Source organism: Gallinula chloropus (assembly GCF_964237585.1).
Source record: "Gallinula chloropus genome assembly, chromosome: 4".
NCBI classification, from domain to species: domain Eukaryota; kingdom Metazoa; phylum Chordata; class Aves; order Gruiformes; family Rallidae; genus Gallinula; species Gallinula chloropus.
Window position 1 is genome coordinate 33,630,070 of NC_140088.1, and position 23,218 is coordinate 33,653,287.

The 23,218-nt window shown below is 44.7% G+C and overlaps 3 protein-coding genes across 5 annotated transcripts in view; 1 reads left to right on the forward strand and 2 right to left on the reverse strand.

Annotated features, from left to right (window-relative positions):
* The window catches only part of RTF1 (RTF1 homolog, Paf1/RNA polymerase II complex component), a gene marked incomplete at its 5' end in the record, with an annotated part of 31,051 nt that extends 29,311 nt beyond the window's left edge, over positions 1 to 1,740 (reverse strand). Inside the window, 2 exon segments of the mRNA XM_084263516.1 lie at positions 1,548 to 1,637; positions 1,639 to 1,740. Of these exon segments, the coding sequence (XP_084119642.1) occupies positions 1,548 to 1,637; positions 1,639 to 1,740 (192 nt within the window).
* Positions 1,741 to 2,101: 361 nt separating this feature from the next.
* Positions 2,102 to 9,813, forward strand: NDUFAF1 (NADH:ubiquinone oxidoreductase complex assembly factor 1). Of its 3 annotated transcripts, none has more exons than XM_084262700.1 (5): positions 2,102 to 2,118; positions 4,251 to 4,876; positions 6,741 to 6,926; positions 8,131 to 8,205; positions 9,254 to 9,813. In XM_084262700.1, exons 2-5 carry the CDS (start codon positions 4,367 to 4,369, stop codon positions 9,392 to 9,394), a joined length of 912 nt encoding a protein of 303 aa, XP_084118826.1. In that variant the 5' UTR covers positions 2,102 to 2,118; positions 4,251 to 4,366; the 3' UTR covers positions 9,395 to 9,813. The 3 variants fall into 3 exon arrangements, with proteins under 3 accessions (XP_084118826.1, XP_084118825.1, XP_084118824.1); XM_084262699.1 differs by having other exon boundaries at positions 2,112 to 2,132; XM_084262698.1 differs by lacking the exon at positions 2,102 to 2,118 and adding an exon at positions 2,125 to 2,137.
* A 1,354-nt stretch (positions 9,814 to 11,167) lies between these two features.
* Positions 11,168 to 22,257, reverse strand: NUSAP1 (nucleolar and spindle associated protein 1; the record flags this gene model as incomplete). The annotated part of the gene is made up of 12 exons (XM_084262705.1): positions 11,168 to 11,255; positions 11,682 to 11,793; positions 12,089 to 12,199; positions 12,911 to 13,095; positions 15,065 to 15,252; positions 15,439 to 15,501; positions 16,205 to 16,317; positions 16,671 to 16,721; positions 18,234 to 18,405; positions 19,703 to 19,894; positions 20,917 to 20,982; positions 22,165 to 22,257. 12 exons carry the CDS (start codon positions 22,255 to 22,257, stop codon positions 11,168 to 11,170), a joined length of 1,434 nt encoding a protein of 477 aa, XP_084118831.1.
* Between the last annotated feature and the right edge of the window lie 961 nt (positions 22,258 to 23,218).

A 23,218-nucleotide genomic window follows, 5' to 3' on the forward strand; every position in this document is an offset into this window, starting at 1 on the left:
GCATATTTACCACTACGTTTATTTAGAGCCATTTTCTTTCTTTCTTCCCTTGTTCTGTTTCTCCAGACACTGTATTAGAAAGGCTCCTACTCCTTTGATTCACCAAGCCTAGATTGCCAAGGAAGGCTGTCAAACATGTACCTAACTGAGTGAGGCCGCCCTGACGTTCTCATCCTTAAGTCACACCACAAACACATCGCTTTCCCTGCTACCTAATCTTCGTCCTTGCACATGCATATCCCTGCTGTTATAGTTGTTACAAGCAGCTCAGCGGAGGAGGAAGCACCTACTCCTCAGGTACAGCTGCACACGCCCAGCAAATGATGGAACAGATGCAGAACCATGTGGTTATTCCTATCACCATCACTCTGCGAGCTTGACCTATGCTAGAGTTAGTCCAGTTCTTATTTCCAAGCTCTGAAGAAACTCCCAAACAAATATACTAGTGGTGAGATGTCGGCAACTCTAAAGACTCACAAGGCATGCAAGATCAACAACATCAGGGCATGCTCTGCTCCAGTATATTTGCCTAAAAGAGCCTCTGGTTTTATTTTTCTGAAGCTCCAAGCTGCAAAACTATTTCTGAGTGTTTGGGAAGGCTTTTTGTTGCAACATAGCAACAGCTTCTATATTAAAAACCCTGAAGGTTCAGCAGATAAATTACATCAGACATGTAGGCTTCAGCATATTTAAACAGCCAAACTTCTCTCCGGAACAAGCACTGCCATGCAAGCTGTACCACACTTCACCTATAATGTCTTTATTTACCATTTGAATCACATCATCCAGACTTGCTACACCAAAAGCTGAGTCTTTGAAAGCTGCCCCTTCCAGAGGAATGACTCCCCCCTGCCCCCCCGCCCCCTTTGCAGGCCTGACACAGTTGAACTGACACGAGACACTGCAACCCCAATCCCAGGAGGTGCCCTGATAACAAATAAATACTTCCCCTCGTTAGACCTACATGCTCCTCACTCCATGCAGTTTCCCATTAACGCCGCTTCCCCAGTTCAGTCGCTGAGCAGGGAGCACTAAACGCAAATTAACAGGCAACCTCCCGGGAGCCCGCCTGCCCCGAGGGGCTCACCGGGCCAGCGGGAGGCAGGAACCTGACACGCTGCTCTGTAACAGCTTTCCCGGCGTGCCAAGGCTGCGCAGGAAAGTTGCCCAGCCCTTTGGGCCTCTTCCCCCACTACCGGAGGGGTGACGACCACCGGCAGCCGAGCCTCGCTCCCCCCTCCTCAGGGCCAAACCGTCCCCGAGCATCGCCCCTCCGAGCGCCGCCCTCCTGCAAGCGCCGGGCCCGCTGCAAAGAGCCCCCGAAACGCGCCAACGCGGGCCGCCTGCCAGGGGCAGGCCGGGGACCCGCCGGAGAGGAGCAGACTCTCTCCACCGGGGCCGCGGGGGCCCCTACTGGGCTGAGGAGAGCGAAGGCGGCGCGCAAGCCCCTGGGCGGGAGTGAGAGAACGAGGGAGGGATGGCGGCGCCAAGCCCTACGCGGGCCGGAGATCCCAGGCCCCGCGTCCGGGCCGGGCCTCCCCGCGCACCTGATCTAGGTTCTCCTCGCTACCGCTATCCTCAGTATCGGAGTCGATAAGGACGCGGCCTTTCCGCTTCTTCACCATGGCGGAGCCGGCTCTCCCCCCCCAACTTCCCCGCCCCGGCGGCGGCGCGGCGCTCACAGCGGCCCGGCCTGCCCCGCGCCGCCCGCCCGCCCGGGACACAAAGGGCACCGCGCATGCGCACGGCGCCGGGGCGGGAAGGAAGGTGGGGCTGCCGGGCTGCCGCTGCCACCGCCTTCTCCTCTCCCCTAAGCAGGCGGCGGTCTTCTGCTGTGCCAGTGGCTTAGCGATCGAGCTCTGCCTTTATTCGAGCCGCCCCGCCGACGTGTTTCTCACAAACAGGCACCCTTCCCCTCCAGCCTCTCTTTAAACGTAAAGATAGTTGTCTGTAAACAGCTCGGCACTGGGCAGCGGCCTCTTCGCCGCCTTAGCGCGGAGGGAAGACTTCGCCTCCGCCGCGGGGGGAGCGGTACCTCGGTGCCCCCCGCCGCCGGACGGAACCCGAGCAGCACGGTGCGCGTTTCCCCTCCGGGCCCGGAAGCGGTGTGACCCGCCGGTAAGGGCGGGAAGGTGAGGTCAAGTCTCAGTGTCGGGGAGTCTGTCAGGCGCGGAGCCGAGGGAGGGGGTGTGGAGGCGGTCGCGTTTGCATAGAAGAGGCCGCTGCCGCCTGTCGCCGCGTCCCGGCCTCGTCTCTGCCCGCCGGGTTTGGGGAATGCGGGTGGAGTCCGGGCCCGGTGCCCGGGCCGCGGCGCGAGTTCGCTGTGGGGATGGCGGCGAGGTGCGGGCGGCACTACCGCGGGAAGCCGGGGTTCTGTGGCTGCCGGGCTCTGTAACCGGTGCTGGCGTTACAGCCGCGTGCTGGCAAAGCGCGGCGCAGGGACAAGGGCCGATTAATCGGGCGTTTTACCTTCGCGGTACTCAGAGGAAACAGGGGCGAGCCTGTGCTGAGCCGCGGGCTGCGGCTTCTCCATACCGGTCCTGTCGGCCGGTTCCCCCCTGCTGCTTTGGGGCCGGTTTGCCGGCGGGGCCCAGAAGTGGCCGCGTCACCGCGCCGCGGGCTCTCGTCGCTGTCACGGCGTGTGCTGCACCTCCGTCCCAAGGGGCACGGACACCCTGCGTGTGGCTTTTGTTGTTCGGGAACTTGCCTCTTACTTTGCTGAGTGCGTTATGAGAAAACGTGGTTTTAGTCCCCAGTGCATAGGTTAATCGGAGCATAAGAAAAATAGTAGCGGGGCAGTGGGACAGGCTCCCCAGGGAAGTGGTCACAGCACCGAGCTTGACTGAGTTCAAGAAGCATCTGTCCGATGCGCTCAGTCCCATGCTCTTACTTGGCTGGCCCCCGTGGACCAGCCAGGAGTTGGACTCGATGATCCTCTGGGTCCTTTCTAACTCAGGATATTCTATAATTCTATGATTTTACCATGACTAGAGGAAGGTATTACATAGAGAATAGAGCGGGTCTCGTTGCAAGTCTTTTTGTGGGGTTGGCTAATATATGACATGTTGCTGCCTGCTTAGATGTTTTGTGTTTGGGTGTCTAAAGTTTCCCATTAAGCTGCTATCTGCATGCCAGCACATTGCAGTGAGGGAAAGAAGGCATTTGAGACAGGAGAAATGTGAAAAAGGAAAGGGCTCTCCCACTGATGAGCAGCGGGAGTTTGTAACTGAGAAATATGTGGTGCTTCCACATAAGAAGATTTTGTGGGTGAAAGGAATAGTGGCGTGACTCAGGTTCAAAAGGGATTGAATAAGCTGAATGGTCCAGTATGGCACTTCTGTCATTTGTTTGACTGAGTCTATTCTTAAAAGCTCAAATAAGAGGAACTGATGTGACATCACTTTAAGATTTATTCTGTGTCAGAAAAAACAACCCCAAAACTGCCCAAACAAAGAAGAAAACCCAAACCAGGCAACTAGTCTGTCTAGTCTTAAGAGGCAGAAATAGCCACTTCTGTACAGCACATTGAACATTATGGCTCTTCCTTTTTCTCCCCTCTGATTTAGAGAATAGAGATGTGGCATAGATCTTCCTACCAGCAGTGATGCAGAAAGAAACAAAGAGAAGATTTTAGGGGTTTTTTTTTCCAAAACTTTATAAAAAACCCCTATTGAATTGCAGTTTTTCACATTAAATTATTTGGTCTTCAGAAACTGCTCTGTAATCCTGGGACAGTTGTGTTGAGGGGTCAAGGAGCTGCATGACTTAGGGAAGAGGCAGGTAGGATGGCAACTGGAGGGCTTAGTATCTGAAAAGTCTTGTCACCTGTGACTGTCAAACAAGACTGTCATTCTGGCCTGTATGGCAGGTCTGCCTGTTGTGAACTTGTGATTTTCTTGCATGTTTAATATATAGGTGCCATCTTTTAGAAACATTCTTTTTTTTTTTTTGCTCATAATACCTAAACTTAGTTACAGTGACAGGGATGAACAAGAATTACTTATTTGTATTTTTCAGTTTTATTTTAAGTATTTTACTTACTTATTCACATGGGTATTTCAAATCATGGGGACACACACGTGTATGGTGGAAATCATTAAGTAAACTGGAAGTCTGAGGAGGTGTAATACTTGATGTTATTCTTTTTATTCCTTTTACTAGAGGCTTACATTTCAAGTTAATATCTTTTCTAAAAAATTAAACAGTTTTACAAGCATCCTATATGTAATTATTTTTTTTTCTTATTAAAGGTGGAAATACCCTACGGTAACTAAAGTGAGATAGCTCTGGATACTAGTTTTGTTGTTAAATTAATCCCAGACCTGTTAATTGCCTTGCTGGAAGTGAGTTCTTCAGCTTTACCAACATGGCTCTGTCTACTACATTGCTGACCAGTGCTTACTTACGTGGCAGATGCTGCAGGCACAAACTTTTGCACCCCTTACTTGGACCTCTCCTCAGCGATTCCACGTCAAAATTGTATAGCAGCTACAAAAGGCCAGGGTCACAGCCTGAGAAAAAAACATCTTGGCCAGAGAATCCTTTCAGTTTTAAGAAGGGCATTGATATCTTGAAGACTCAGCTAGGCTTGCTGAAGAAGGAGACCAAAAGTTTTTTAATAGGACCTGGAGGCCGCCCGTTCGATCAGTACATGTTGGAACAGACACGGGTGTTGTGGGAGTTTCGGAGCCAAGAAGATTTAAATAAATGGGTTGTTTCCTCTGATGTAGAGATTGGAGGGAAAAGTGAAGTTTACCTCAAGTTGGGTAGGAATAACCAGGCTGCTCTGCTGTATGGAAACCTCAACACGGAAGTCCCTCGTGATGGGGAGACAAAGTACAGTGGATATTGTAGTATGAGATCTAAACCACCACTGGTAAGTACAGCTTTGTGTTTGCATAGCTTCTGTTATTTAATCAGAGAACATTTTTGTGTAATCCCAGGGATAACAAATGCACTGTTGTTTACTGCAGGTGAAACTAATTGTTTCTAGGAGCTTTAGATATTCCTTCCTGGATCTAATTGCTGCTGGAAGGAACTTGAACTTTTTCTTGGATTTTGCTTGCCTTTTCTAAGAAAAGGAATAATAGGTGTTTGATCATTTACTTAGGTACAGTAGGGCATCTGCTCATTAAGACAGCCTTGTTTGTAGCCTCTTTGCAAATAAAGGTTGTTACGAACCTTTATATCCAAAATTGGTATGACTAGAAAAGATATGTCTCTAAATTTCAAGTTAATTGAATGTGTCGTAAGGACAAATTCCCTGGGCTTTAACTTGGCCTATTTGTCAAACCTGCTTTAAGTGAGTGAGCTCATCTTTTTTTCTCACAGAAATAAGACTTTGAAATGTGCTTTTTAAAGATCTGACTCCTGCTGTATATCAGAAGAGGCAAGAGACAACTCTGATAGCTCAGAATTGAACAAAACAGAACAAGAAATAGATTTGCTGATTGTTGATACTGCTTATTTTGGTTTTTAAGTACCTCTAAAAGCAAAGGAACATTTTGACTCCCTGTGTGAAATGCTTCTGTAGTTTCCTCTATTGTTTGTGACTTGGCACAAATACACAGGGAAAAACTTTTCCAGGCCAGAAACTGAGAGAGCAGAGAATATGAGTAAACAAAAGCAGTGGGCAAATGAGATGTGGATGAACACTGATTAAATTGGTGACACTGGATCAAGGGAATGGAACAATAGGTTGAATCACATCAGAGTTAAATTCCCTGGGCTGCTACTGAAACATTCTGTAAACCTCCTATTTCTGAAGTAGGGGAGTGCATCAGTCCATCTTTAAAACGCAGTTCGAAATCAGAGGGTGAAAACATTAAATACAGAGCTTTTTCTTTATGTAAGTAAAAAGGCTCAAAACTGGCAAAAATGTAAAATCAAGTAGCCACAGCCCACATGTTTTAATGTATTGCTAATTTTATTACCTATAAGATGCATTGGTAGAAGGGCAGTTGATGGGTACTGCTGTAAGATGAGGAGGAAATTTCAGGCTTTTTGGTGTTAATTTTGAAGCAGTTCTTGAAGCTTAGTTGAAGCAATTCTGGCCAAGAGTAGTCCTTAACCCTTGCACTATCATCCCCATCCCATCCTCCCCTGACATTGTTCCAAGTGACTTCAGTGTAATTCTCTGAACACTCTTGGATCTTCTAATATGAAAATCACACTGGGACTTTTAAGATCTTTGAAAAAAAAAAGTGATTATTAGACTTGCTTGCAATCTGCATCATTATGCACAATTAATGACAAGATGTATTGGGAAACATTAAATGCTTCCAGTGCTTGTCAGTCTTCAATAAGGAAAGTTATCACAGGGGATAAATTATGCCACTTCTTCAGTTTCTTGTAAACATCTCTGAATAATCTAGTAGTAACCACAGAATATTAAATTTCATGAACCACATTCCTACCGATCCATTGCTATAGGGTTTGTGTACTTGCCTGGTAGGGAATTTTGTCCTAGGAAGGTTGTCTGGTTTCTGATAGTTACAGGGTTGTGGTTTTGAGTCCTCAGAGTGGTGATACAGCAGTTTGTGGGCTCTAATACAGTGCTGAAGGAAATCCAGTGAGATCACCAGCTACTATGATGCAACCCAGTCTTAACTGTATCACAGTAGGCATTATTTGACATAATAATGACAGTGATCAAAACAATAGTGCTCTGTTCTTCATAACAAAAGTTTCACTCTATTGAGGAAGAATAATTCTTTTTTATTTTTTTAAATAATTTGTAGGGGTCATTTGCTAGGAAGAAGTATTATGACTGGTCAAACTTCAACAGTCTGTATTTACGTGTCCGTGGGGATGGCAGACCTTGGATGGTAAACATTTATACAGACCCTTATTTCTCTCACCAAAAGGATGACCTCTACAACTACTTCATGTTCACCCGAGGAGGCCCCTACTGGGAGGAAATAAAGGTGAACTAACATGTCTTTCAGACCAGTGGGACTGTGTTGGGGTCCTGGCCCTGGCTCTGTGGGAGAGGGAATTCTTTCAACAGTCACAGTTTCTTGCTGTTATGTATCTTTATACCACAGACACCAGCCTTTGGCTTGGGAGTTCCCAAATTGTACCTCACTGAATTGTGGGAAGGCACACTGTATCAATTGTATTAATGATTTGATTCACCATACGTTGACCTAAAAATCTGTTTTTATTACTCCAGTAATAGCTAACAATTGAAGCTTCACAGGTGCTACCAGGAAGGTTCTCTGTGGTAACTGTTACATCTGTAACAGAAACGCGCATAGGCTGTTGTAAGATTTGTCCCCTGTGACAGGATTTTCTTTACCTGCTGGCTCTCTGGAGTCAGTCAGAGACTCACAGATGTGGCTCGTCATCTACAGCCTTTGCATCTGTGACACAAAGTAGATTTGTAAGAAGTGGGAGTTTTGTCTCTTTTCTGATGGAACTTGGGGAGGTTTTGTAACTTGCTGATGACAACATTAAGGTTTGCACATCCTTATGAACTGGCATTCAGTGCTCATGATACCTTTGTCCAGCCACAGGAGAACAGCCCGCTGTTCCACAGATGAGGAGTCAGGAAGATGCAAACCAGTGTGTCATTGCTGGTTTGCTTGTTTTCCTCTCAGCCATGCTAGCCAACCCTCCAGTTTCTTAAGCCTTAACACAGCCCCTCCTTTTTCTTGCTCCCATGGTATTCACAGTCATTTTTCCATTACTCTGAACTGCTCTACTAGAGTACTGATGCCTCAGTACAAAGCTTGCACTGTGAAATACACAGCTTGGGTGCAGACAAGCTGCTGATACACATGCTACTCTTCATTAATTTCTGTTTTATGCTAATATGTTATTAGTAGGAGATATAAAGATTAATAGGATATAAATTGGCACCTTTTGTGCTGCAGCCTCTTACTGTGCCCTAACAGGGTGGCAGTCCTGCATCACAGCTACACACGGTCACCGCAGAACAGTTTGGGGTTGGAGCTGGTTCAGAGTGGCCAGTGAAAGGGTCAGTGTGGCCCACTTCTGTCTACCAGTTCTGCATACCCAACTAGCAGAGTATTATTTCATTCACCAGGGCAGGCTTTTTATTTCTTTATGTTTTTATGCTATGTACTAGTGACACTAAAGTCTGGTTTGTTTTTTTTTCCCCACCAGATTCCATTCTCAAAATTCTTTCTCTCCAGTCGGGGAAGAGTCCAGGATAGCCAGCATCCTATCTGGTTAGACAAGGCAAGTTTTCAATAGGCTTTATCTGCCTGGAATATCCTTTAAGGTTATATTATGGTTTAATTTACAAATCCTTTCACGTTTGTGAATTTGAAATTGCACAGAAGTTTGCATATAAATTATTCCTACTTAGTGACAACAGCATCAAGTTACTACAAATTATATCCAAAAATACTTTCAAGAGATCTAGATAATCAAGACACAACTCGCAACTAACTTACTTGAGTAATGATCAAAGTAACTAAAATCTAAAATGCCAGTTAGCACAGTACTGCCCAAAATAATACAGGGATCATAAATCAATGCTAGGCACCTGGAATGCTGCATTTAATTCCAAACTGCTGTAATGAAAAAAGTTAGGGCCATTCAGTGACTGGCAACGTGAACACAATCTGTTTTAAAAGGGAAATTGAGTGTCATAAAGTAAATATGAATGATATGAAGGTGGATAAACTGCAAAAACACACGCTTCATGGAAGAAAGCTTTATAAAAGGCCTGTGTTTAAATAGAGACGCTGAAAAATGTACCAGGATTTAGAATATACAGCCATTCAAAATGGTAAATGGAAACATGAAAGCTGTGTCTAGGGTGTTTAAAAATACTTTTCAAGCATTGCAGGGACAAAACAGTATTTGATCTAAGCATCCTCCACTTAGTTTTCATTCCTTGTTACCTTATGCTTAGTATTTCACAGTAAAAACTATGCACTTGCACGTACTACAAAGTGCAGTTGTACAAGTGTATTTGAGGGAAGGCAGATCTTGATAAAATTATGACTTTTTTTTTTTTGTATGAAAATGTGCTTGTATGCCCAAGTGTGATGAAATGGGTGCTACAGAAACATTGAAGAATAAAAATTGTGGTGGTGTTTCTGGCTCAGGCCCTTCCAAGACAGGGGTAGAAAGGCAAATGTAAAGTAACTTCCCACTGAAGCCTGTGTGGAAAATGGGGTAGTGCTTGAGCCTTAAGAAATAATGCTGTGCTTTGAATGAATACCTGGAAGCAGTCAATACAATTGTATCAATACTAATGTATGTGTCTTTTAATTAGATTAGTACCCTTGGATTCACAATTGGAGATAAAGTAGATGGTCCATTCCAGCTGGAGATCGATTTTATTGGCCTGCTAAATGACAGAGCTCATACAGAAGAATTTGCCTATGAAACATATGACAAGAGTGCTCCAGTCTAAGTTGAGCTGGTAGGTTTTAGAACATTCTTCAGCTGCTCGCTTCATGTGTGTAAGCACCACCCATTGAGAACTGCTTTAACCACCTGATGATTCCACGTAAATATTGAAAGAAGCAGATGAAGCATCGACTGCAGCAACGTCTGCAAGCTGCTAAATACAGAACCCTGAGGAGAATGTTCACACACAGACTGGAGTGTAGCCCGAGGAGAGCTCTAATGCATTCTTACGAAGTACTGACAGCTCGCTACACTGAAGGCTGCTCAGAGGTAACCCTCCACTGTCCACCCCCTGAGGAGACCCATCTCACCCATTGGCACCAGTACAGGGCACATAGGATCACAACTAGCTCAACTGGTGGCACTGTCGGATGTTACAGCATCAGCTTTTTCAATGTCTGGTTTGCAGTAAAATGAGAAACATTGTAAAGAACACAGTGGTGAAGTGTTTCCTTCCAGCTTGCACAACTCACCAAGCATCACGTGTGCTTTACAAACATTAGGTGTGCCTGTATCATTTATGGAAGAGGGCAGAGTAAACCAAGCCACAACACTGGCTCATGCTGTCGCTTTCCTCTTCCACAGAATTAAATAGTTTAAGAGCAAGGAGGGGGATGGTTAGCAGTTTTAAAGGAGCCAGAACAAAACATACTTTCATGCAGTGGGAGGTAGGCTCACCAGGCAGGAGAACTCATCACAAAAGCACCAAGTAGCTAATACAAGTGTGACAAAATCTAGTGCTTTGCTAAGGCAGTAGACAATTCATAGTAAACTGGATGATATAACCAATGATGAACAAAGCATACACAAAATATTTATTTGCACCCCCTTAAGTTTATAAAAACATATTGCTTGTTCTTGACATTCCAGTATATATTTGATAGCCCAGTAAATGCATCAAAATAAGTATTTGTTCACAATTCTAGCTGAGATTACAACTGCTAAGTTACCTATCCAGTTCCACCCATAATAAATCCAGACATGCCATCTACCTGTTTTGGTTTTTTTAAAGTAACAACAGCTTTTTAAGTCTAAAGTACTGGATGTGCCTCAACACTACTGTAACCTCATATAAGCGTAGAGATGAAAAACACAAGAATCATGTTTATCTACCACTCACTACAGAAAAAGAACAAAACTTCAACTACCAACTGGATGTTTTGAACAATTTGTAAAGCCAGTTTTCAATTATGACTTTTTTAAAAAAATGCAGTACTTTACAATTAGGTTGCACTATAAGTTTTAGTTTTCCAGAGAGCTTGCACATTTTCTCTCTTGGAAATTCCCTACTACTTCAGACACACAGTTAGAAATGCTGAATAGTTGATGTAAAAGTGGTTAGAAAAGGTTGTAAAGACTGATACAGAGAACAAGGCAAACAGACATCTCTAACTCCTGTCATTTACCCATGGAACATTTTAAAGCTTGATATCCAGAGTGTGCATTCTAGTGGCTAACAGGTGTGTTCTGGGGGATAAGTTTTTCCATACAGAGGCTTCTTGAGCATCTTTTTTCTGCTTATGTTTTTTCTTTTAACATCGTCTAGTTAAATGAGAACAATATTTAAGCAAACAGAGATAGTTTTGAGCTCCTAAAAGTTGTGAGCTGCCATCTTGAAGTTGATCCCTAAAACATTATGCTCAGGTGCGTTAAAAGTTCTTACTCAATGCTTTCTGGATTCCACTAGCTAAGGGCAACCTGAGCTATACACAAACACCACAAATATTTACATGACAGGGACAGTATTTACAGCAATTTTAGATACTTCTTACTCCTTCTAACCCACAGTCAGTCCCCTACGGTTTCCAAGAACCTGAGTCTTTTTCTTTTTCCTCTCCTGCTCGTGTTTCTCACGCCGTTCTTCCCTGAAGGAAAAAAGAAGAGAGACAGACCATACCAAGTTATCAAAAGGGTAGAGACACAAGTAACCAAAGGAATCTGAAACTGACTGAGGCTTAACATCTCTTTAACCACTGTGCTGCATTTGCAGTGGGCAGAGAACAGTTCCAATTTGGACTGAATCCACACATTCAGGCAGTCAGCTGTGAATACAGCTTCTTCCAAGGTGAAGGTGAATGTCCAAAGGCTATCACTAATAGACTTTTATCTGAGGAAAGCTATCAGGTTCAGGGTCAGCCTCTTTGTTGGCCTTCCTGACACTAGAGAGACTATTGAAGGCAAAAAAAGGGCTACAGTATAAATTTTCCTTTCCCAAACCACATACTGAAATCATGAAACCCAAGTCATCCTATTATTTAAAAAACACAATTCATAAAGAGGGGTATACTAACCTTGTCTGCAGGTGTGGCTGTTTGTAGTCCTTCTTACGCAAAGAAATGTTGCTACTGCCAGACTTATTTGGGACCGTATTTTCTTTACTTTCCCCCCATGGCTTTAGTCGTCCTACAATTTGAGGACAACAGAAGGAGAGAGTATTGAATTATTAGTTTGGTAATTGAGTAATTGTGTGCTTAACTTTGTCACACATTTTGTACTAGCTAACCTGTTGACTTTAAAGATTGAATGCCAGTTTTACCAGCTCATTCCCTATGAGATGTTTTTCTACACGTGACAGGTGACTGGGCTTACAAGTAACATCACACACAGCTGAGCTTCTCACGCAGCAGCACACGAGCCCCCTTATGTGAGGCACACACAGTTCAGCCTGAGGGGTACACCCAGCACAAGATCACAGTACCTTTATGTGGCTGATAGCGAAGCGGCCTTGAGAGACTTGCTTTAAGATCAAACGTCTTCCTTGCGCTTGTGGGTTCGGCTGGCTGAGCTGCAAACTTGAAGGGGGTCAAAGCTACAAAAGATGCCGTATTTAAGTATAGCAGCAAGAACATCATTGTACCTAGCACCTCAGTAAGTGGCTATAAAGGCTCCTTCCAATAGTTAATGCCAAAGAGACATTAAACATTCCTTCTGCTACCTCTAAAGGTCAAATGGCACAAACACAACTCGCTTGGAATAGGGAGATTTCAGGTCCATAGAAAGCAAGAGTTGGAATTGGCCCTTCTGCTCTGATTATGCTGTACAATGCATATGTGGCTGCATGTGCTGGTGCAGAGATCTTCAGTATTAGTAGTCAGAAGACTTTTTCTCACAGAGCTTTAGTTCCCGAGTTAATCAGGGCTACTGAAGATGCTAACAACAGGTTAGCCTAAAACACAGCTAGAAGCCTGGTGCAATACCAGTCCTCCACAGGGAGATGAAGCCTCAGAGGAGGAACTCTCAGTGAGAGCTCTCACTGCAGACAGGAAATCTTTTGTTACATAGTCCCTAATGGTCTAAAAGGTTTTCTGTACCCTTTCCTGTAGTTAGCTAGGTCCATGCACCAAACATGTTAGTCAAAACACTTGAAGCCAAACAAAACCAAAGAAACTACTACAGTTTCTGGAGAATCAGTCATAAATTCGTGAATTAAATTAAAACCTAGGACTAGATGTAGTTAGGTTATAAAAAAGTATATATAATAATTCAACAAAAGTCTTGATCTAAAAAACCCAATATTTACCATCTGCTTTCCCCTTTGGTGTGGTCAGATCATTGTTTCTCACGCTTCCCTTGCTGGTTTTCTGACTCACTTTACAGCTGTTTTGATTGTCAGGTGTGCAGATCTCCTGGAAGTATGGAGACATTCTAGAGGGAGTCTTGGTAAGAGAGCGTTTATGCTCATTATCTTTTGTGGCTTCAGAGAACCTGAAAGTTATACAAAAGAAAAAGTCACCTACAAGCCACGTAAACGACATGACACAATAAAGTTAGTTCTACCTTCTGCTTTTCTTACAGGTAAAAAGTTTTCCTGTGCGTAAGGTGTTTACAGCTTTTGCATAAACTCTGCCAGCAGGTTTCAAGTTCAGAGCCATCATCAATAGCAGTAAGTAAGATTAGGAATTACAAAGGACTGACATTCTTGTTATTTTGGAGAGAAAATATATTTGGATGCAATAAGCTAGCAGATTTCTTCACTGACAGATATGATTTACTTTAAATTGGGATTCTGTTGTAAAACATTATATGTAAATATTGTTAATTTTTAAATTCAAGTTAGGGAAAACCGAAAAGAAAGTTAATTAACACTAGAACTCAAAGATCTACAAGAGCAAGCAGCTGGAAATTTAGTCAAAGCACACAAGTTACCTGCATACCAAGACACACACATACCTGTGTGTGTCTATACACACATTTTTAATGTATATACATGCATACGTACATAAATACCTGAAAGAAAATTTAAAATCTTGCATAAAGTAATACCCTTATCAAAAAGGTGCTGAGAATAAGCCAAAAGCCTGTAAGATAAGGAATGACAGGCAGGAAGTGATGAAGAAAGCTGTTTTGAGAACTAGAAAGATTACAGATGAAGCACAGCCGCCAAGATCCACCCTCAGCGTACTTTTGGACAAACAGAATGAAAGCAAATTCTAGAAATGTTATTCTGTTTTCCATATTGCTATGGATCAAAGAGAGCTGCAGTGAAGACAAAGAATGTCCAGCAGGATGCCAGAGGCAGGATGATTATTGTTTTCATTTGTTGTTATCTGTTGAAAGACAGCAGATTTCAAGTAGGAACACAGCCAGTAAATTACGAGTTCGGTTTTCCAAGGAATGCATAATCTTGAGTTCTGAATAGCAGAAGAATTGCCTTCAGAAGTCCCATAATTATTAGGAGATCTCTATATCAGAAATTACACCCCTGACAATAACAACAGTCTCATACACGCTTCATTTAGGGGCAGAAAGAATCCCAGCAGCTGTATCTTGGTATGCAGAAGTTGAGAAGTGAAGGTTATCAGAAAAATAGCAGAACTGAAACATGAGATTAACAGGGTGTTGTTAGCAGGAGGAGACAGGTAAGTTATAAAATGTCTAAATCTGAACGTACATCACAGTGGAGAGCTTAAGTAAAAAGTTGCACATAGTACGATAGGCAGAACCTGAGGAAGAAACAGACCAGGACTCCTGCTGAAAGCTGGGCAAGCAGGCATTTATCAATGAAGTGCCACAAGGACTTGTCCTTTTACAGCCTTCTTTTAAGAGGTTTGGGGTTTTTTTTAAGACTTCAGAAAAATTAGTAATAAGCTAATAAAATATATTGATAACAAAGTTCATCAAATAGGAACACAATAGAGAATTAGATTACCATGTAGGAACAGTGAAGAGTGTGTGATGTTTTAGAAGAAAAGGAGATTTGATAGCACTGAGTATGACCTCATTCATTTAGCAATCCCTCATGACCTTCTGGTGAGAACTTGGTTCCCACCTGCTTGCAGTAATCAATCACAAGATGAGCCCCTGCTGACTCCAAGTGAGTCCATCACAAGACTCACACAGAATACTGGATACAGTTCTGGTTAAGCAAATCTCAAAGATGATTTAATTCAGATATGACAGAGACTATGAGGTTGTCTGAATAAATGGAAAACCTAACAGTAGGAGGAAAAAAAATTTTGTAAACGAGAGCTGAAAGAGATGCAAAATTCCTCTATCACCAGACATCAAAACAAAGACTCAATAGCACAGTAAGGCTTAAACCAGCTAGGCTGAAAGTTAGTAGTCAGAATTAGTCTCATGTAGGTTTGTTTGGACTCAAAATAACACAATCAAATCAAAAGCAGTTTTGATTATTTCATGCATATCAGACCAAGTTCTGGGTTGTTCTTTTTACCTGACATTCATTTTGGTCGTTGAAAGGACAGAAGGGTTAAAAGAAGATTTCCGAGATAAAATACTCCGGTTGGCAGCGTTCAGAGAAGTGCGTGGTGAGCGACGGGAGTTACTGGGAGTGCAGGTGGCAGAGAATCTGCCTCTTCCTGGATTTGGGCTGAACAAAAACGTTTTGGCACTGCTTTGTTTCTAGGAAAAAGATGATAACAAGTTAGCATGCTCTGCTAGAAAAAGAGCAGAGAAAAAAAACAAGAGGAGGGGAAAATATGCACACAATCTCTTCAGATTTCCCTTTCCCTCATTAAAAGCGTGTTTTAAGCTTAAGTAGCTTTATTATTATTATTATTATTATTGAACTGATCTGAAAACACATACCTTAATGCTGTGTGGACTGCCTTTTTCTGATGCTTTTAAGTGATTGGATTTTGTGGCCAGCACCTACCAAAAGTAATGTGCAGTAAGTATACATTAATACCTGTATGTCATAGAAAAAAGAAACAGTGTTCAGGAGTTTCAGTGTTCCTGTGCTGGCGTGTCCACTGGCAAAGTCCCTCAGACATTCACTGACACCTGACTGCCTCTTGCCCAGGGCCTGTGCACTCTGAAAGAAGCCATGCCAGCAGCCTCCACCCACGCAAGCGTGAAAGACCAGAGCACAGAGCCAGGGTCACTGAAAACTACGTATACTGCACGTAGGGTAAAGGAGAGACAACTGCAGCTGTTGGGCAGCAGTTCTTCAAAAGCAGAAAAGAGGAACTTCACATTCAATTCCCACTCTTTCAAAAATAACCCATCCAGCTGGTTCAGATCTGGAGCAAGTCAAACAGTTGGAAGCAAAAGCTCCCAGACATCCTTCACAAAAGGAATTGTGACAATACTTTTGTGCAAAACTGACAAGTTATTTGTTGGTTCCTATAACCAGACATTCTTAATATACAAGAGCTTGTAACTTGGATAGCTGTATATACTAGCAACTCGCTATAACTAGTTATATAGGACTGCAGTTAAATTCCACATTCCACTGCACATACACACAGCCAGCTGCTTACTGCTGTAAAGAGACTCCACAGGACTTTCACAGAGATGCTTGAGAAATAAGAGAATACAGGAACAACAGATATCTTCCTGTTTTATCACTTACCTTGACTTCATTGAGAGAATTGCTGTAGCTTTCAATCGTTTTCTTTTTCCTCTCCATGTATTCAGTGATAGACTCCATTTTCTTGAAGTGAGCGTCATGCAACTTTTTGAAGTCTAAGAAGTTTCAAAAATAAGAAGGGTCACGTAACTGATAAGTTCCTAAGGAATTTTACTACTGAGGAGGAGAATCTTGCAACACCTGCTGTTATGGCCTCAAAGAAAATACAGCATATCCCTCTAATTAAAGAATACCCATGTATTCACAGGTTACCTGACAGTACAAAATAGGATCTAGTTCAGGCAGTGGCCTGGTGCATGCTCAGAACTACAGAATCATGGAATGATTTGGGTTAGAAGGGACCATTAAACCAGAAATAGTGTTGGCTTGATTTTTTTACAACCCAACTTTCTAAGTCAAGTCTCCCCTCACATACAAACCCATTTATCTCGAAAGATAGTTTACTTACTTGGTGTAGTAGCTCTCATTCCAGTCTTCCCTCTTGCACCTTGAGCATCACCTGGTACAACAAGATTAGACAAAATCATTAGAAATCTTAAAAAATATTTTAATGTTAACACAACCTTTTGAAGAGTATTTGTTCCAAAACACTCCTCAGATTAAGTCTAGGTTTCAAGCAATTAAAACATCAGCTGGAAAAAGTGCATCCTAAGTCTCTCCAAAGCCTTTCAAATGGCATGGCAGTAACAGTCCATCTTGATGAACTACAAACCCAGTCGTGCTGGATCATCATCCAGGATGCGAAGTATCTCGCAGGGTAAGTTAAAGAGAACTGTGCTTGTGGTAAGTACAGACAACTTTAAATTCACAGGTCTTGTGGTATTTAAGTGTTGTTAATAAAGAAGAAATAGCTTCTGGCCAGCTCTTCTGCCACTGCCTTACATACATCTACAGAGTTGAAGCTCTTGTTCTCTCTGCTCTTAGTTACAGTATTAAGCTCATGTTCACAACTCAGCAACTGTTTTTAATGAAAAAAAAATCAGGTAAAGACTTCACATCAAGTTCCGTATTTGCAAATCAAAAGCAAACATTTGCTTTTCTATCAATTCACATCCCCTTTAAAGTAAATTTGGATGATCTCAATATATTGAAAGAGATCCTTACCAGAAGCAAACTGGGGGCTGTTAAAAAAATTAAAAATCAACTTTGCAACACTAAACACACACACGATATTTTTCTGCCACACAGCTCTTGCTGCCTGAACTAACTGAAAAGACCACCACCACAGAAAGCTGTATGGGTACTTACAGCCACAGTTACAGGAAGAGACAAGTGTCACACCAACTGCACTGCCTCTATGTTTTCTAGTGCTTCTGCTGTAAAAAGAAGCTTCATTGAAAATCCTTATCTTCAAAATCAGTTTGAAAGCTATAGATGGCATCCAGTAAGAATGATGAGAACATCTGTAATACAGCTCCTGGCTACTTATACCTGGCCTATCCAGAACAGATCGTGGCATCTTGTTCAGCAGACCCACAACATCAGTACGTTATCAGAGGGGCAGCCAAACTTCCTTGTTCATGCCAACGCCACAAGTGAAGGAGTGGGGGAGAAATATTTAATGTTTTCAGCAGCATTATGTCTGAAGGTCTAAAAAAGCCACCAGATGGTAAGATGATGCATTGTAATACATCCAGGTATCGTTACAAAGGATTCTGTCAGTATGTCCTTTTCTACCAATTTTACTCCTGGGAAGGAAATGACAAAACGTGCTCATCTGTGGGAAAAGAGCAGCGAAGCACAAAGGAGGAAGCTCTCTCCCTTTCTTGCCAATTTTAAAACATCAGGTTATAACAGCAAAGCCAGCAGAATCTCCACAGTGTAGATCTTGTTTGTTTGTTGAACAAATTGTAAGAGAAACCCCCATGCAAAGGAGAAAACGTGTTTTCTGGTATCCCCAAGTACGGTACAGACAGGCCACAAAAAGCTTTGCAGCCATAATAAAAGAACAGACAGGTGAATTTTAGGAGTGCAAATCACTAAACTTACTTTTTTTGAATTTTCTACTTACATTTAACTCTGCTTTTAGCAGAGGTCTTCTCTGGTTGTTCCTTCTGACCAGTACCCATCCCTGGATTCTCAGTAGCCCTCTTTTTAGTTCTTTGTTCCTCATTTTGGAATACTTTCTGTCCCTTTTCATGCTCATCTTGAGGCACTTCATTTTCTTTCATTTCAGAACACTCCTGCAGTTTAAACATACTTCATTTATTCAGTTTGTTCTGACCAAATATACAGAAAAGCTGCTGTTCTGCGAAGAGTTAGTCAGTGGAACAGGCTGCCCAGAGGGTTGGGCAGCCTCCATTCTTACAGGTTTTCAATATCAGATTATTTAAAGTCTTGAGGATCGTGGTCTAACCTCATACTTGACCCTGCTTTGATTGGGAGATGGAGCAAGAGACTCTGTCAAGTCCAACCTGAATTAACCTGTACAACACTTAGCCTGTTGATATAAAACTGCCCTTGCTGACAAAGGTTAATTATTTGCAATTGAAAATAAATTCGCTGGCTTTGTTATTTTTTAATGCTGCAGCTTTGGTTACTGTTCAAGTCACCGACACTAACAGGCTAACACTCCTCAACTTCCCGTTTCTCTCCTCCAACTCCAAATCAGTAAGTCTCCTACACAGTTCTTAGGTGACTCACGACTTGCACATAGTCCTAGAGAAAAATAATTCTACCCTCACCTCACCTTGAAGTTTCCCCTCCCTTAAGTCATACAACCCATGAATAAAGTGCCCACTGAGAAGGCTGGGAATTAAAAAAAATTGAAAAAATAATCACACAATCCCAAGGTTGGAAAAGACCTTTAAGATCACTGAGTCCAACTGTTCCTGTCCTATGCTAAACCATATCCCTGAGCACCTCACCTACCCATCTTTTAAACACACCCAGGGTTGGTGACTCAACCCCCTCCCTGGGCAGCCTGTTCCAGTGCCCGATAACCCTTTTGGTGAAGAACTTCTTCCTATGTCTGATCTAAACCTGCCCTGGTGCAGCCTCAGGCCATCGATGGTGGTGCTTAGGCAATCATGCAATTTCTATTATTTCTTTTGTAATGTAAAGAAAATGAAAACAACCTTATTGTAGCTAAATTCTGGAGCTAGCCTAATGTCCAGAATACCATGATATGAAAGCAGTCTTAACATTCAGATAAGGTGCTTGGAGTTGTAGATTTCTTAGAGGTGAAAGACTTCATTTACTTAGAGAGTAAATTACTTCATTTACTTGAAGTAATGCCTACACAAATAATCTCTGTTCATTATGGAATAGCACATAATCAAGATAGATAACATCAGCATTACCAAATACAGAAGACCAGTGGCAGAATGTTTGCTTATGAAATTCTTACATACATGTTAAAAAAATGTGTGTCACCTGCTAAATAGTAGTAGAAAAAGAGTCAAGTGTGTTTAAATTGTGGTTGAGGGAAGGAGCAGGGGAAGTGGGCAGCACACAACACCAAGCAAAGCAGATTGCTACCTGTTTCTCCTCAGAAAGCCCTGTACTTCCTTCACTGGCATTACTTTCCTTCTTGGAGGTCCTCTTCTTTCTGGTTGTTTTTTTTTCTTTTCCATGCCGTTTTGTAATGAAAGAGGCTGCATCAGGCATCGCTTCTTCACTATTGCTCAGCTCCTCTGATTTGATGGGAACAGATGGGGTTTTTCCAGAGTCCTGCAGTAGAAAAATACTACAACATGGAACATACTGGACACAAGCATGAATTGGATACTCCAAAGTGAGCGCTTCAGTTTTATTACTGGAAGAAGCATTTCACACAGAAGAAAAACAGTAGCATACCAGTCTGTAGTAGAGTAATCAAGAAATTGGCAGTATCTAGTATTTTATTTCCCTAAACATCAAAGCTCATTGTTTGAAGGCAATGTGGTGGGTTTATTATATAACATTTTAGTAAAGGCTACAAAAAAAGTAATACATTATTTTAATTAGACTTGTGTGATGCTGTGACCCTCCCAGATTTGTACAGTTCTGTAGATTACTCTTCCCCTAAAAAAGCAGAGCCCCTTCCTCCCTTGTTAAAATTATGTAAGCTGACAAGGATTATGTGGGTTCCTCAGACCTCTCAGGGAGTTTGGAAAGGAAGCACTTAAAGGGAGATATATTTTTAGAAAAAGGGGATAGCTATTTACTTTGTATCAAAAATGTAAATGACATCGCCATACCCAACAAAATAGTGCAGGTTACAGAAGGAAAACTTTAAAATGTCACTTTCATGATAGGTTCCACCTTAAGGAAACCTTAGTAGGCTCAAACCACTGTCCCAGGAGTATCTAGTCACTTTCAGGCACACAAAACAAGTAGATGTTTTTCTGTGTGGCACTGGCTGGTGTCTGGAGCTAAAAAGGCAAGAACTGAGATTTGTTCAGTGCAAATTAAAATGTTAGTGCTCACAGAGACCAGTTTTGTCACGATGCTGAAAAATACACTGCTATTTGTGACAGCTGAAAAGAAACTAGCTTTGGGTCACACAAGAGGCAGCCACTTCAAAGCTAAATTAGCACATCTGTTTTGATCAAAACAGCGCATTTAGTTTAAAGTGGTCACATAAAGAAAAGAGTATTTTTACTGCAGTGCACATCACGATAAAACTCAACCTGTAGTACAGGCCAGGCTCTGCTTGTTACAGGGTTAGATCGCTCTCTCCTAAAAAGCACGGCTGATTTTGCATCCATTACCATGTTTTCATTTTCCTGCTCCGTTCTATCAAAGTGTTGCTTCAGTGTTTTCAACAACCTGTCCGCCTGGAGAGAAATCAAAAGAACATGTGACCCAAATACTGCCTTACGTCATGAAGTAAGACGGCATCAACCCAACTAGTGTCGTATAAACTGATCCGACAAACAAGCAGAACGTTTCCTGAGCCCAACGGGGGAATAAGGGGCGCCCTAGACTTTCATTCAAGGCCATCAGGTTAGAGAGAGTGCTTGAGGCTGCAGGTAAACATGCAGCATGTTCTCAGCAGTGGCATGAAGACTAGTTTCTCCCGGTCCATCTATTTTCCAGAGGTGCCAATTGTTTAATGATGAACGGTACCGACTGTTTTTAACAGCCCTGCATAGCCAAACGTCAATTAGAACTTTACCGAATTTCTGCTGCAGCTTCAGCCTTGCCCATGCTGTGTGCCAAGCCCTCTCCTTACCCCTCGTACACACCCACCGGCAACAACACAGTAACAAAGTTACATCCTCGATGCTCTAGGGTACCAAAGCCTCTCAAATACCCAGTGGCAGAGGCCAGCATAACACCAAACCTGAGCTAGAGCTTTGAAAACAAAACGACCGCGAACCAAAACCCCAAGCAGAAGTCTCAGCCCTGCCAGGACGAGGAGCTCCTCTGTCCACCCAAGCCGTGGACCTTTCCTCTCTCGGAAGGCTCTGTGCCCTTCTCCCACCAGCCGCGCAGCAGCGCTGGCCGGCAGCGCCCGCCGGCAGCGGCCTGTCTCAGCTCCGCACCTCGAGACAAAGGGCACCGGGGCGCCCTCACACGTCCCGCAGACACTCTCCACCCCCTCCCGCGGTCACCATGCCCTGTCGTTACTTTTCGCCCGACCCCCAGCAACCCGGCACGGCGGGGTAACGCGCAGCCCGGCGCGGCAGCGGACCCGCCTCAGAGGACAGGGAGCCGCGCGTTCCCAGGCTCTTCACTGCCCAGCGCACCGGGCAGGAGGGGACGCGAAGCTGCCGCCAGCCCGGGGGGCCGGGCCGTGCCCCTGCCGACACCGCCTCTAGCCCCAGGAAGGGACAGGGACCGAAGGCGGGGTCAGCGCGATACCCGCAGCAACGGGGACGGCCGGGGCAGGCCAGCGGCACGACACCCGCTCCTCCCAGCCCCCGGCCGAGCAGAGAAGAGCCGGAGCCGCTCTTCTTCGCTCAAGCCCCAGCACCGCCCCCTCCCCGCAACGGCCGCCGCCGCCGCCGCCTCACCCGTAGGTTGGCCCTCAAACCAACAGCCTTGGCCATCCGCTGGAGCTCGGCATATTTCAGCGAGTCCAGCTGCCGGAGCGATGAGAGCGCCATGGCACCGCTTCGCCAACCGCCGCGCTTCGAATCTCGCGCCCAACTGACACTACACGCCTCGTCCCCGCCCGCCCCGCCGTTCGAACTCGCCGGCCGCGCCGAGCCATTGGCTGTGAAAAGCAAATGGGCGGGGCCGGAGGACACGGAAACCGCCAATGGCGGCGCGGCCAGTGAGCATTGCTTTTTTTCAAACGCGATAGGTGCTCCCGGGGAGGGAAACCTCTGCCCTCATTGGCCGACCGAGCGGCTCAGTGGTGCCCTGCTCCCAATCACCTTGGGTGGTGAGGATTGATGTATCCGTTGCCCAATGGCAACGCAGATCAGCAAAGAGTCCTCCAATTGCGAGGCCCGGAAGGCGGGCACCACGCTCGAAGCTGAAGCGGGAGAAGATGGCGGTGCGTCAGCAGCTGCGCGGCTTGCTGGGGGGCTCGGAGTTCATCGGGTCCATCACGATGGAGAGATCGTCGGTCTCAGCCTCTACCGCACGAGCCGAGAGGCCGTCGCTCGCCGCGTCGCACGCCGCGAGGGCGGCGGCGGTGTCGCCGCCGCGGCGGCGGCAGGGGCCGAAGCCGGGGCACTGTGCCGTGTTCCACTGCCGCGGCTGCTGGGTCGTGCTGGGGGACTCGCTGCACCTCTGCGCGGAAGAGGAGAAGCGGCTCGGCCTCCTCGTCTGCTTCAGTCAGTACTCGCCTGGCGGCCCCCGCCCCGCGCTGGGCCGGCGGCCTCCCCCCAGTCCCGCCGGGGCTGCGCTTCGCGCCGGGTTTCCTCCCGAGGCGGCGGGGCGGGCCGGAGCCGCTCGGGGGAAGGGGCTGTCTCGATTTCAGCGGGTCTCTCTTTCTCCTCAGAAGTCACGAACAACGTGGTCTGCGAGGACTCGCTCATGCTGGGCCTCGAGGGAGCGCTGGCGGGATGGTGCGTAGCTCGCCGGACCTCGCGTTTCGGCCCCGGGGCCGGTCGCTGC

What these genes read in the sequence shown, in the direction of transcription:
- NDUFAF1 (XM_084262700.1), top strand. Translation starts at nt 4,367, where the DNA reads ATGGCTCTGTCTACTACATTGCTGACCAGTGCTTACTTACGTGGCAGA. An exon ending in TGAGATCTAAACCACCACTG is followed by an intron (nt 4,877 to 6,740) that starts GTAAGTACAGCT and finishes AATAATTTGTAG; the next exon opens with GGGTCATTTGCTAGGAAGAA. An exon ending in ATCCTATCTGGTTAGACAAG is followed by an intron (nt 8,206 to 9,253) that starts GCAAGTTTTCAA and finishes TCTTTTAATTAG; the next exon opens with ATTAGTACCCTTGGATTCAC.